General features: G+C 41.9%; 1 protein-coding gene across 4 annotated transcripts in view; it reads left to right on the top strand.

The window, feature by feature from the left end:
• Positions 1-14,962, top strand: part of FILIP1 (filamin A interacting protein 1) — a 221,638-nt gene that overhangs the window by 90,627 nt on the left and 116,049 nt on the right. For all 4 annotated transcript variants that reach the window (XM_086316832.1, XM_086316829.1, XM_086316833.1 and 1 more), the window contains one exon: positions 7,827-8,108. In XM_086316832.1, coding sequence (XP_086172958.1) covers positions 7,833-8,108 — 276 coding nt within the window. In that variant the 5' untranslated portion in view covers positions 7,827-7,832. The remainder of the gene's footprint in view (positions 1-7,826; positions 8,109-14,962) is intronic.

Genomic DNA, 14,962 nt, shown 5'->3' with positions numbered 1-14,962 from the left:
AATTGCTGTAGACTTTTCCCTCTTTCATTCTCTTTCTACTTGTTCAAAGGCTCTAAAAATACTTATTAGTTCCATACAAATTAGTCAAAATTGTTATAAATATCTTCTGATTCCTAGGATAGTATTCATCTGACAGTACATGCTGACATAAAAGACATAGAAGAGGGAGGTTTGGGATAAAATTTGGTCTTTCTTTTCTTCACATGCGAATCAGAGAATTCTATGCAAAATATTGCTGACTAATTACTATGAAAAGAAGAGAAAGTGTATTTCATGAATTATGTTGGGATAATTTGCTTATTAAGTAGAAGAACCTGTGCCTCAAATAACACTTAAAAAAAAAAAGTTCCAAATCTGATGTGAGTCTTGACTTTCTTGAAAGGATACACACTGAGATGAACCAAAGGCATTCTTGGCTTCGTTCAGAAAGTTTGTTATTTACATGTCCCATGCTTGCAGCCATTAAACTGAAGGGGAGGGGAAAAATTCTCTCTTCTCTCTTTTTAGGTTCTTTGGCTGATATTTATTTATTTATTAAATAATTTTTTTGGGGGGGTGTGGACCATTTTTTTAAAGTCTTGTGTTGAATTTGTTGCAGTGTTACTTCTGTGTTTTGCTTTGGTTTTTTGGCCACAAGGCGTGTGGGATCTTAGTTCCCTAACCAGGGGTTGAACCTGTACCCCCTGCACTAGAAAATGAAGTCTCAACCATCGGACCACATGGGAAGCCCTGCCTTGGCTGGTTTAGTAATGAAATTGATATAAGATAGAATAATTGGAGAAAGAAGCTTCCCTGGTGGCTCAGATGGTAAAGAATCCATCTGCAAAGCAGAACTGTGATCTATCCCTGGGTTGAGAAGATCCCCTGGAGAAGGGAATGGCTATCCACTCCAGTATTCTGGCCTGGAGAAATAGGAGAAAACCAAGTTTAATGTTATATGTACAGTGTATGTGTTTGTTAAGTAGCTTCAACTCCTTTCAACCATATGGACTGTGCCTGCCAGGCTCCTCTGTCCTTAGGATTCTTCAGGCAAGAATACTGCAGTAGGTTGCCATTTTCTCCTCCAGGGGATCTTCCTGACCCAGGAATCGAACCCGAGTCTCTTACCGTCTCCTGCGGTACAGACAGGTTCTTTACCACTGGCCCCACCAGTAGTCCCATGAAAAGCTGAGACTTCAACAGCAGCCAGGTAACTGAACCTTGTATAAAATCTTGAGCTAAGGAAAGGGGTGAGGGTCTGCGGATACGAAGGTGAGGAAGACCATTCACACGAAGGCAGAGGAAAGGTTTGAAAAACAGATTTTGCCGTGTTATCAGTTATGTTTCTTTGGTGAAAAGGTATCTCTGGTGATAGCTCTCCTCCTGGTATAGGCCCCCTTTCCAGTGTAAATTTAGGCAGTTGATGAAGAGGAGGAGAGCTTTACCTGAATCTGCTGGGTTTTGATTGCCTTCAGCTCAAAAAAATCCGTATGCTAAAGTGGCATATTTGGTAGTCATGTATTCTGCCCCCACCAACCAAATACTAAGAGGCCTACAGAGTGCCAGATGCCTTTTCTGTTACCTCCTGCTACCCCTGTGAGCATTAAGGATAGAACTTGGCCAACTCTGACTAAATGTTTACTATTGTTCAGCTCTGGGACTTTTAACACATTAAGTCTGTAATGATCCCTGTTCAGACTGCAATCTGTTTTCATAACCTGTATCCTTAATAATTAGCCTAGTTGCTTCTCAGAAAGGCTTTTAAATGATTGATCATTATACAAGTTCTGCAGCAGGTTAATGATTTCGGAAAGCGTATTTTTGCTTAGCAACCTAATTTCAGTGGCTGTGTGATTTTTGCAAGAGTGCCTATGGAGGAGGACAGATAGATGGATTTCTCCAACTCTGGGATATAAAGTGAAAAAATATTATTTTAGAAACTTTATTGTAAAACTTTCTGAGTCATCTGCTTCCCAGGGTAATCCCTCCCCTTCTAATTTGCATCTGTTTAAGAACTTAGGAAAAAGCCATATAGAGAGTAGTTATTCAGAATCACACATGGATTCAAATCCTAGGTCTTCTATTCACTAGGAGTAGCTGTGTGATCCAGAAAAAGATATTTAATCTCTTTAAATCTCAATGACCTCATCTGTAAACTGAGAATAATAGCACCTACTAGTGCTGATGTGAATGTTAATTTTAATGAGATGCTGTATAATGTAAAATGCTTAGCACATTGTTTAACACTTAAGAAACAGTAAGTGAGAGCTGCTAAAATAAGGAAGAGTATGCATACATATGCATCTGACTCTTTGCGACCTCATGGACTGTAGCCAACCAGGCTCCCCTGTTCAAGGGATTTTCTAGGCAAGAGTACTGGAGTGGGTTGCCATACCCTGCTCCAGGGGATCTTCCTGTCCCAGGGATTGAATCCAAGTCTCCTGCAACTCCTACATGGACAGGCGGATTCTTTACCACTGAGCCACCTGGGAATCCCAAGGAAGAGTCTAAATATCACTAAATGTGAAACATGAAAGTCTGGAAAGTATTCTTATCTGGATACTTTGTCTTACTGAGAGAATAAAGTGGTTTAAAGTGGATATTATTGAGGGCAGACTTGGTTACACTATGGACAACTTAAGTTTTTCTCCCTCTTACACGCTGTCCATTTCCGTCCTAAAACATTTCTTGACTGGTTTGCTGTCTCTGAGTACTTTTGCAGTTCTGAGATAGAACAGGTGCTGACTGCTGATTTTGTTGTGGAGGTAAAGATAGAAGACCTTATTCAGAGTCTCACCTGGTTCAAATCCTAGGTCTTCTATTCACTAGGAGTAGCTGTGTGATCCAGAAAAAGATATTTAATCACTGGAAAAGGACTAAAAAGGACTAGGATGACTAGGAAAGGACTAAAATCTGTGTGCACGTGTCAAAGCAAAAGTAATTAATGTGACATTTCAGTGTCACAGAGAAAAAAATACTTGTTAAGACAGAATTAACATCACAGGTCTAGCACATGCGATATTTCATCAGCAAAAGTGAATTAGTGTGAAAGAGAATAGAGAACTCAAGCTTTTGACCTGATTAGTGATATGAAACAATTAGATAATTCTAAAATATGTTTCCTTTCTGTAAAAATCCTACAAGTAATTCAATCTATAATCTTCATTAGTTAATGTAATTCTATTAATTCTATAAAGGCTAATAATACTATAAACATTTTATTTAAAAGTATTAATATTGTTGCTGAACTAAACTCGAGTCCACTTGCCCATTGCACAGCAGAGCCAATCTACTGACACCATTTTATGGTGAAGGAAAGTGCACATTTGTTGCAGGGTCCCACAGCAGAATGGGTGGCTTATGCTCAAAGGACTCAAACTCCCCGATGGCTTTCAGGGAAGGTTTTCCTAAGGTAACATTTGGGGTGAGTGTTGTAGGGTGCATGACTTTCCTCTGGTTGGTTGGTGGTGAGGTAACGGGGTGATGTTTCAGGAATCTTCATCATCAACCTTCTAGTTCTAAACAATCTGGGGTCTACCTGCTGGTCAGCATGTAGTTACCACCCTCCGCCTGGGAGTAGGGGGAGATCTTAGTTTCTGCATAACAACTCAAAAATATGTATCAGATTTTCTGTGTGTCCCTTGAGGAGGAGCTAGGATTATGTTTTATTGCTGAATTATTGTTTAAGGTATAATTACTTTAAAAAAAATATTTATTTATCTGGGTCTTAGTTGCAGGACACAGGATCTTCATTGCATCATGTGGGATCTTCCGTTTCAGCTCACAGACTCTTTAGTTGTGGAGTGTGGACTCCAGAGCATGGGCTCAGTAGCTGCAGCTCAAGGGCTTACTTGCTCTGAGGCAGGTGGCATCTTAGATTTCCAACCAGAGATTGAAACTGCGTCCCCTGCAATGCAAGGCAGGCTCCCCACCACTGGAATGCCAGAGAAATCCCTATCATTACTTTTCTAGCTTGACTCTTTGCTTCTGCCATCCCTCAGTTCCCTAATTGGTTGAGTCTGCTCTTTGGCACTCAGAGAAGGCCTAGGACAGAGAAGCCTTTTTTCTACAAACAAGAAATGGGGAACATGAATGGACTTTTGTACCTGGGAAAGCCCCACAGGATCTTGCTTAGCTTTAATATTAGACTGAGATTGTTTAGAAACAATTAAATATAGAATTGCTGTGTGTGCTGTGCTTAGTTGCTCACTCATGTCTGACTCTTTGGAACCCCCTGAACTATAGCCCACCAGGCTCCTCTGTCCATAGGGATTCTCCAGGCAAGAATACTAGAGTGGGTTGCCAACCCCTTCTCCAGGGGATCATCCCGAACCAGGGACTGAACCCTGGTCTGCTGCATTGCAGGTGGATTCTTTACCATCTGAGCCACCAGGGAAGCCCAAGAATACCAGAGTGGGTAGCCTATCACATCTCCAGGGGATCTTCCCAACCCAGGAATCGAACCAGGGTCTTCTGCATTGCAGGCGGATTCTTTACCAACTAAGCTACTGCTGCTGCTGCTAAGTCGCTTCAGTCGTGTCTGACTCTGTGCGACCCCATAGACGGCAGCCCACCAAGCTCCCCCGTCCCTGGGATTCTCCAGGCAAGAACACTGGAGTGGGTTGCCATTGCCTTCTCCAATGAGTGAAAGTGAAAGTGAAGTCTCTCAGTCGCATCTGACTCTTCGAGACCCCATGGACTGCAGCCCACCAGGGTCCTCCATCCATGGGATTTTCCAGGCAAGAGTACTGGAGTGGGGTGCCATTGCCTTCTCTGAGCTAAGCTACTAGGGAAGCCCAGATATAGAGTTGGTACTAGGTAAATGCCATTTTCCCATGTGTTTGCAAATATAATTAAGGGCATGTAATATATAGAGAGTTATGCATTAGTCTTATTTTACAAATATCTTAATGCCATAGATCCTATAAAAGATACAGGAAATCCAGGAAAATAAGACATAAGCACATGTTAGAGTCAAATACAAATGTTGTGTGTGATTAAGGCTGTGTATGATTAAGTTTAAAACATTACCACCTTGGGAAATACTGCCTGGAACTTCCATTAACGCGTGTTCTAAATTGAAGTTGTTAGATCAATATTTGATGTTCCATCCCAAAGAGCCTTAAGAGAAAATTGTTTTAGATCAAAGAAGTGCACATGTGGCATGGAGTCACGGGGAATCACAATTCAATTTGGGGAGCCCATGTGTCTTAGTTGTGCTGTGTCAGGAGTTAAGTTTGAAACTGTGGGGGAAGAAAAATAATTTTTGCTTTACTCTTCTAAGGTCTTTGGCTGTTATACCCCTGTATTAAAAAGACAGATTAATAGGACGACACAAATACAAGTTTAATGACATGCGTACCTCCTGTTTACATGGGAGAGACACAGGAAAACCGAGTAACTCTCTGAAATGACCAAGCCATTACCTTATATACCAGCTTCAGCTAAAGGCAAAAGAAAGATGTTGAGCCACTTATGAGAGTTACCAGGAAAGCACAGTAAACAAGGAAAGCATAATAAATTCAGATTTGAGTCACTGCCTTCTGTATCAGTTAAGAGTTTCTAGAGATTTTAGAGTTATAGTTCTCTTCCTGGTATAGCCAGGGAGAAACCCTTACAAATGGAGGCTTTCTTATAAATATAAGTACGTCTTGCTGCTGCTGCTGCTAAGTCGCTTCAATCGTGTCCGACTCTGTGCGAGCCCATAGACGTCAGTCCACCAGGCTCCACCGTCCCTGGGATTCTCAGGCAAGAACGCTGGAGTGGGTTGCCATTTCCTTCTCCAAAATATGTCTTAGGAAAGGGTAATTTCTACCCAGGTTTCAGAGCTTCACAGGTCCCTGTTGTTTCTTAAAAAATAATGAGCTTGAAGTCATCAGTATGCCAAAGAGGTGTATTTGGGGGTGGTATAACGTGCTCCCCTTCAAAACTGTCACATCTTTTCATTTTTTTGGCTTGGGACTTAAGTCAGCCCACTCTGCCTGCAAACAAGCTGTGATGAAATACAGTAGGTCTGTTCTGAAGTGCTCTGGCTTCCGTTACAAAGAGCATCTATTCTTTGTTCACCAAGGAAGCACAGAGGATGCTCTAAAATTTTAGGACCTAATCACTGAATGAAGCAGAAAACATGGCGCTGGTGTTAAGGACCACTTCTCCGGTTTATAGTCTTCAAAATTAGGGTGCTATAGGAAGTTCACACACACACACACAAGGGTCCATTTTGTTGTAAGGGTTCCATTCAAAAAAGGAGCATGAATGTAGATTTCAAGATTTCTTAGAAGAATTAAGTGTTCGCTATCTAAAAGGAAACATCACGCTGTGTGTTTATTTTTCTATTATAAGCCTGGCGTTTTGAAAAGCTTTTCTTGGTTTCTTAACTATGGTTGGGTTCATAAAGGAAATTTACTTCCAGAAAAGAAATCTCTATTTTATCTGGAATGGGTAATGAAAACCTTGCTGCTGAGCTGTTCAAGGGAAGAACTATTTATACTGTGAGTTTTAAATAAACCCATGCACTAAGCTCCTATATTTAAGGATTTAGGCAAATTTTGTAGTACAGCCCCCAGGATATCAGAGGGATCTTCCCTGAATTTAGATTAGAGGCCTTGCCTTTGAGCTCAGTGTGTTTGTTTGCAATGTATCTGTTAATCAAGTTCTTTTGCTTAGAGACTGCATAAACATTCAAAATAGAATGACTCAAGTGAGTTCCCCATGGACAAATTAATTGCTGTTTTGTTTTTTTCTTTATTTTACCTCAGCATATTTTTTAAAAATCTTGATTTTGAAGGTGGTCTTTTCCTCCCAATCCTTTGTACTTTTATTACTGTAAAATGACTGACATTAGAAAAGAACAGCAACAACACTCAATTTTGAAAAAGAGTTCATGGAAAAGTAGAGTCCCATATCACTAAAAACTACCCCACCCTCTTCCCTTGGCGTTTCCCCTTTTCTCTCTTCACTTCAAGTCCCCTCCCCCGACTCCATGTGGCTTTTTCTGCATATTGTGACTTCTGACTTGTTCTTGGCAGGGTTTGAGGTTTGCATTTTCTGATAGATAATTTAGAATCACTTAAAAAAGTAAACTTTTTATGTTACAAAAACCTTGAGATTCACAGAATTCTTGCAAAGATAATACTGGGGGATCCCATAGACCCCACACCCAGTTACCTCTATAATTAAAACCTCATCTTACTATGGTACATATGTTATAATTGATGAACAAATAGTGATGCATTATTATTGACTAAAGTCCATGTTTTATTCATGTTTCCTCAATTTTCCCCTAATGTCTTTTTTCCGTTTCAGGATCCCATCCAGATGCCACATTACATCATTTAGTTGTCATGTGCCCTTAGCTTCCTCTTGGCGGTGACAATTATTCAGATTTTCCTTGTTTTCCATGACCTGATTAGTTTTAATCATCACGGGTCAGGCATTTTGAAGTGTTCCTCAGTTGGGACGGGTCTGATGTTTTTCTCATTATTAGCCCTGGGTCATGTTTTGGGGAAGGGCGACCATAATAGGTAAAGTGTCATTGTTATCCCAGCCTATCGAAGATACCTACCATCAGCGTGAATTAGCGCTGCTTGACGTTGATCCCTATTACTCAGCTTCGGATGTTTGTGACGTTAGAATCACGTTTTCATTTTCCTCTGAAGACTGGTCCAAGTATTTTCCTGAAGTTTCTAATGATGCGATCATTAAAGCTATAAGGAAGCTGACTGGAGATTGATCTCCTGGTTTTTCTTTCTTGGTGACGTTTTAAAGCCGCTATTCATTTCCAAGCAGTCAGGCAAAAATCATTTCAGTGGTGGTAAAGACATCTTCTCTTTTCTCATGTGCTGTAGGTGGGAATGCGATCCCGAAACCAGGGCGGTGAAAGTTCATCCAACGGGCATGTCTCCTGCCCCAAGACCTCCACCATCAGCAACGCTGCTGATAAAAGTCTCTCAGAAGACACGAAAAAGAAGAACAAATCCAACAGAAAGGAGGAGGATGTCATGGCTTCGGGAACTGTCAAACGACACCTAAAACCATCTGGAGAAAGTGAACGGAAAAGTAAGAAATCCTTGGAGTTGTCCAAGGAAGATCTCATCCAGCTACTCAGTATAATGGAAGGGGAGCTACAGGTAGAGTCAAATTTTCTCAGTTGTTGTGTTTTTCGTTTGAAGCTGTAAAATAAGAGACCGTGAACCTGTCTCCCTCCTTGGATTGTGAACTTCGTGGGGAAGTGAATGTTTTTCTTGTTCATTCCTAAACCCCTAGTGCCTGGCGCAAGTTTCACTGAATACATTCTTGTTGAATGAACGGATAAATGGATAGAGCTGATTTCAATGTCAAGCTTCTCTAGAAGCAGAAAATTTTTTCATGACATTTTTTTTTTTTTGAGCTTTTTAATTTGCGTGGGGGTAGAGCTGAGTAACAATGTTGTGATGAACAGTGAAGGGACTCAGCCATCCATACAGAATGTGTCCATTCTCCCCCAAACTCCCCTCCCATCCAGGCTGCTACGTAACACTGAGCAAAGTTCCACGTGCTATACAGTAGGTCCTTGTCAGTTGTTCATTTTAAATACAGCATATGTACACAACCACACTAAGCTCCCTAATTACATGACGTGTTTTTGGTAATAATTTACTAACAGCATTTGGTAGTAGGTAATCAATGAGGTTATCTAATTTAGGGCCACTGGCTATGATTGCAAACTGAGGAAAAGTCATGATTCTTGTTTTTTTTTAAGTTATTTTTATTTATTTATGGCTGCTCTGGGTCTTTGTTGTGATTGCAGGCTTTTCTCTAGTTGCATCGAGGGAAGACTATTCTCCAGTTTTGGTGAGTGGGCTCCTTGTCGCAGTGGCTCGCGGGCTCTAGGGTGAGCAGGCTTCAGAAGTTGTGGCATACCGGCTTAGTTGTTCTGAGGCATGTGGAATCTTCCTGGACCAGGAATTGAACCCGTGTCCCCCGCACTGGCAAGTGGATTCTTAACCACTAGACCACCAGGGAAGTCCAAATTCATGACTCTTAGAAGGCAGCTGCTGCTGCTGCTAAGTCACTTCAGTCGTGTCCGACTCTGTGTGACCCCATAGACAGCAGGTCACCAGGCTCCCCCGTCCCTGGGATTCTCCAGGCAAGAACACTGGAGTGGGTTGCCATTTCCTTCTCCAATGCATGAAAGTGAAAAGTGAAAGGGAAGTTGCTCAGTCGTATCCGACTCTTTGCGACCCCATGGACTGTAGCGCACCAGGCTCCTCCGTCCATGGGATTTTCCAGGCAAGAGTACTGGAGTGGGGTGCCATCGCCTTCTCCGCTTAGAAGGCAGAGCTAAGATCAGTTGTTACTTTTGCTTTTTTCTAGGAGGTAGGGGAAAAGAGAGATGAAGAGACAGAGGGAAGAAGAGAGGGAGAGAGAAAGAGAAGGAAATTTCATTTAAAGCAGTCTTACACTTTTCTCATTTTGGGGGTGACTCTCAGCTTTAATTTTCTACAGCGTCATAGGAGTTGAGATGCACTCAAGTAAGCAGAACATAATGCTGTGAAAACCTAATCCTTCCACAAAGCATTTTCAACTCTATTATCTCATTTGATCTCAATAAAAATGTGGGTGTCATTATCTATAATTTATAATGAGGAAACAGGCCAAGAAGGGTTAATGGGTTGGCCAGATGTCATCTTAGGCCTTCTGATGCTTGATCCTGGGCACTTAATACTGCCCATCCTCCCGCCTTCTGTGGCTGCCAGGTCCCCCATTAAGAGAATGTTTTTAAGCACTTAAAAGGGAGCTGGGATTCTCCTGAGTTTCTGAACCCTGGAAAATTATATTTCTGGAAGTGGGAAAACAATAACTTTTTTTTTTTTTTTTTTTGAGGAGAGGATGACTTAAGAGTGAGGTTGCTGTTTTCCTTCTTGTTTTTGTTAGGCTCTTAGCTTGCCTAAGCCTCGAGGGGAACACTAACAATTGAATGAGATGAAGCCTTTGTTTGGTGCCCTTAGTACCAGACATATTATTTGCAACTTACCCTAAACAAGGGGATCTGATCTGTTCCTGTTCTAATCTGTGTGTGCCCTCAGATAAGGAAACCCCTGGGGTAAAGAGAAATAGAAAACATGCAAAACTCAAATTAAAAACAATCGAGCATGCTTGAGCTTACCATTTATGGGCTGAGAAAAATCACCTTTGCATTTCAAAGCAAAAGATGAAATTTTCCAGAGCACCACCATTACTAAAAATAGCTTCACCACTGCCAGAAATGTGGTTATTATTCAGCCTATTAATGTTTATTGTGTCAGGAGACAGAATATATTAGTCCAAATTTTTAAGCTGCCCCCAGAATACAGCTATTGACCTGAGTGGGAGATACAACATAATCTAAGAAATCATTACAAAGGAATGTCATCAGCTTATTTCTTCCAGATCTGGTGGCTTATGTGAAGCTTATGGTTTTTCTAGACTCTAATAATTTCTGTAGAAAGGCTGTTATATCATGGTAGACTGTGGACTGTATTTAGTTGGTGGTATAGCCAGATATAGTTCTAGAGCCTGGATATGCAAAATAAAAGTCCACACACCTGGGACAAAGAAATTAGTCAGAAGGCTACAAAGAAGTGCATTTTGCTCTCCCTTAACCTTTGTGAATACAGGATACCTTACCTTACACAAGATGTATTCCTGAGCAGCAATAAATAAGGAAAGAGTGTAAGATATTTGTAGGAGAGGCAGTGGAGGAAAAGAGAAATGAACGTGATATTGTAAGGAATGCCATGGTGAATTCATTTGCAAAGCAAGTAATCCATCCCCCATGTGCATTGCTATGCACACACATGTAAACATAAGTACATGCACTTGTAAATGTAGATTTCACAATACTAGACTCCTTAAAAATGAGAGTGTTCCGTTATTTAGAGCTCCTGTCACAGGAGGGTGAGTGTGTGTTGTAGCTGAGAGTGGGAGGCAGTTGGCATCAGCAAATGTGAGTGGGCTGGTGGAAATGTGAGAGCTACGTAGCAGGTTTGCCACAGTAGAGACAAGGGGGAATAAAAAAGGTCTATCTGAAAAAAGATCTGGTGCTGAAAGAGAGGCAGAGAGTTTAGGGACCCACAGCTCAGGCCTGTGTGCTCTGCAGCTTGATGAGTATTTTATGAGCTTTTAGCGAGTTGTCTCCCAGAGCTTCAAAGGCTACGTATCACCCTCCCTTTATGAAGCAGCTGTGAAATGACTCAAACACCTTCCTCTGCAGGTGGTGGTCCAAGATTCTATAAAGTATCAGGGCTAACAAGCAGCTCTGAGGTGTCTGCTCACCTCCTTTATATTACAAATGTGAAACTGACACTCAAATGAGTTAGGTGACTTGCCCAAGATGGCACCGCAATTTAGTTAACATTTACTCCAAATCTAGCTTCCCTTTCTCTCAGTCCAGTGTCCCTCCTTTAATAGTCTTTTCCAATCAGAGGATGTGAAAGTGGGGTATCCAGGGCCTTTATATTTATTCTTCTGTCTCCAGGATTTCTTTCAAGTAGACTCACTAAGAGGTGCAGGTTTGATGCTTGGGTCAGGAAGATCACCTGGAGGAAGGCATAGAAACCCACTCCAGTGTTCTGGAGAATCCCATGGACAGAGGAGCCTGGTGGGCTACAGTCCATGGGGTCGCCAAGAGCTGGACATGACTAAAGCGACTTCTGTTGCCTGTAGGAGATGTACCTTGGAAGTGACTTGCAGGCAAAGGAGGAGATGCAGTTTCACTCATACGCTTCATGCCAATTTTCTCTTTGTCAAACTTCCTTGTGATCTCTCTCAATCTCTTCATCTCTGCAGCCAGGGTTCTGAACACTACCAACAATTTTCTGTTTTCTGGTATCAGTGCTCCTTGGCCTTTGGAATCTGTTGTATGTAATCTGTGGGAATCTGTTGAATCAACCTTATAGACAGAACGACCTTTATTGTTAGCGCTGGCTTTTTGCAAAATTTGCAAACTTGCTGGGTTTTCCTTGTTGTTGTTGCTGTTTGTCTGCTTGCTTTTTGCCAGTAAGGAGGTGTCCAGGGAACTCCTGAAGTTCACCCTAAAGGTGTACGTTAGAAATGGAGTTGCCCCTCGCAGGGATTTTTGCATTTTAAGGAGTCTTGTCTGGAACTGGTGATGTCATGCCCCTGGTCGTCAACAGGGACAGCCTTCCAGACTTTTCAAGCCACACCTTAGCAGATGCAAGCTTGTCATTTCAGCACAATGTCAGACGGCATTGCCTGCATAGAAGCAGCTGGAATAGTTTCCATGATTACACTTCTGTCCTCGACTGCTTCCAGTAACATGTACTTTCTAATAAATTGAAACATTTTTATTTCTCTGGGTGAAAAACTGGTTACATATTTCCCAGACTAAACTGAAAATAATGAAATAGTACTCCCAGGCCATCATTTGGGCATTATGATTAATTTCCCCTTGTATTTGTCCAAAAATAGCACTTTTAAGAAGCCAGTCAATTTGGCTGAACTAAAAACAACCAAAGTTCAAAGGAAATAGTACTCACATCAAAAAGCCATAATACAGAATACTTGGCAGAAGGATATTCTTGTAGGATAATTCAAAAAGAGAATACTAATTATTTTTCTTGATGTAAAAAATAGCTAGCTTTTTTATACAGTAAATTTCCTTGACATAGCCACTCAAATACTGTTAGAAAAACAAAACTCAAATTGGGTTTCATCATTTTTTTCCCTCTTGTCTATGTAGGTAGTTCTCTTCTACCTGTGTATAAGGAGGCTCAGAGAATAGGCTTATTAGATAATGTAATTTGACAAGGCACCCCTGAAACAGTGCACCTCAGATTGGGACTTAAACCCGTGTCCTGGGACTCAGACCTGGGCAAAACGCTGCATGGGACTCCAACCCACTGTCATTTAATTGGGATCACTCACCTGCTGTCTGGACTTACTGAGGCTCAGGTGCTTTGTGTCCCAGCGTAGAAGGAATTCAGCAAGAGGCAAAGTGATAGAAAATATATAGATTTATTAATATAGGTTTCTTGTAAGAGACGCAAGTGGGCAGGTTGGGGAGCTCTGCCCTGAGGATTAAGTGGGCTACAGTTTTATAGTCAAAGGAAGCGGGGAAGGGGGAAGATCACTTTCTTCAAGGAGTGAGGCTTCTAGATACGAAGGAGGAGCTAGGGATCAGACAGGAGAGACAGGAGAGTGTCTGACCCTATGAGGTCAAACTAGGATTTTCATTGTTGTTGTTCAGTCACCAAGTTGTGTCTGACTCCTCGTGACCCCATGGACTACAGCACTCCAGGCTTCCCTGGCTCTCACCATCTCCCAAGTTTGCCCAAGTTCATATCCGTTGAATCGGTGATACCATCCAACCATCTCATTCTCTGTTGTCCTCTTCTCTTTCTGCCTTCAATCTTTCCCAGCATCGAGATCTTCTCCAATGTGTTGGCTGTTCGCATTGGGTGGTCAAAGTTTTGGAGCTTCAGCTTCAGCCTCAGTCCTTCCAATGAGTACTCAGGGTTAATTTCCTTTAAGATTGACCGGTTTGATCTCCTTGCTGTTGAAGGGACGCTCAAGAGTCTTCTCCAACACCACAGTTTGAAAACATCAATTCTTCAGCATTCTGCCTTCTTTATGGTCCAGCTCTCACATCGGTACATGGCAGCTGGAAAGGCCATTCCCTTGACTATACAGGCCTTTGTCGGCAAAGTGATGTCTTTACTTTTTAACGCACTGTCTAGGTTTGTCATAGCTTTCCTGCCAAGAAGCAGTTGTCTTCTAATATCATGGCTGCGATCACCATCTGCAGTGATTTTAGAGCCCAAGGAAGGAAACTTGTCACCGCTTCCTCCTTTTCCCTTTCTATTTGCCATCTCTTGATGGCAAATAGACTGGATGACATAATCTTATTTTTTTTAACATTGAGTTTTAAGCTGGCTTTTTCATTCTCCTCCTTCCCCCTCATTAAGAGGCTCTTTAGTTCTTTTTCACTTTCTGCCATTAGAGTGGCATCATTTGTATTCAAATCAGTAGAAGCGTGGTGACATTTTTCTTCCATCTAGCGTAACTCATACTTTTATTTTTGGCTTTATAGTTAAGCAAGGCTGTTTCATTCCATGACATTCCAACAGTTTTCTTGAGTGATCATTAACTTATAGTGGTCTTCCAAGTTTCCTAGGTTTCCCTCTCTATCTATTGTCCCCTCCTGGGACTTCTGTAGCTACCCGTGTAATAACCACCATTGTTGTTCAGTTGCTCAGTCGTGTCTGATTCTTTATGACCCCATGGACTGCAGCGTGCCAGGCTTCCCTGTCCTTCATCAACTCCTGGAGCTTGATCAAACTCATGTCCATTGAGTGGGTGATGCCATCCAACCATCTCATCATCTGTTGCCCCCTTCTCCTCCTGTCTTCAGTCTTTCCCAGCATCAAGGTCTTTTTCAACGAGTCGGCTCTTTACATCAGATGGCTAAGTATTGGAGCTTCAGCTTCAACATCAGTCCTTCCAATGAACATTCAGGACTGAATTCCTTTAGGATTGACTGGTTGGATCTCCTTGCAGTCCAAGGGACTCTCAAGAGTCTTCTCCAACACCACAGCTCAGAGACATCAATACCATATTCTATCCCTATCACCACCACTCCCCTGGGCTTTGGTGTTTGCCAGGCTGAGTCAGAGGCAATCACACCACACACCGAGAAATCTGCCTTCATTTGGATGCCTGGCAGAAGAAGTTGTATTTCCAAGGTAATTTATGAAATCGATAATATGCTTGTGGATTGTTAGATGTTTCCTCTATTCTCTCCTTTGGGGGTTCCAGCCATTTTCTTTATTGTTCACTTTCTCTCTTTTTTTTTAACCCCTCTCCTACCTACTATAGGTGATCCCTCTGTCCACTCTCTTTTTCTCACCAACAGAGTTTATTCACTCTTAGTGAAAGTGAAGTCACTCAGTCATGTCTGACTCTTTGCGACCCCAGGGACTGTAGCCTGCCAGGCTCCTCCATC

This window comes from Bos grunniens, chromosome 9 (assembly GCF_055505025.1).
Source record: "Bos grunniens cultivar Pamir isolate PY7600 chromosome 9, Bosgru_T2T1.0, whole genome shotgun sequence".
Taxonomy (NCBI): domain Eukaryota; kingdom Metazoa; phylum Chordata; class Mammalia; order Artiodactyla; family Bovidae; genus Bos; species Bos grunniens.
Note: the sequence above shows the minus strand (reverse complement) of the source record. Positions and strands in the feature narration are given on the sequence as shown.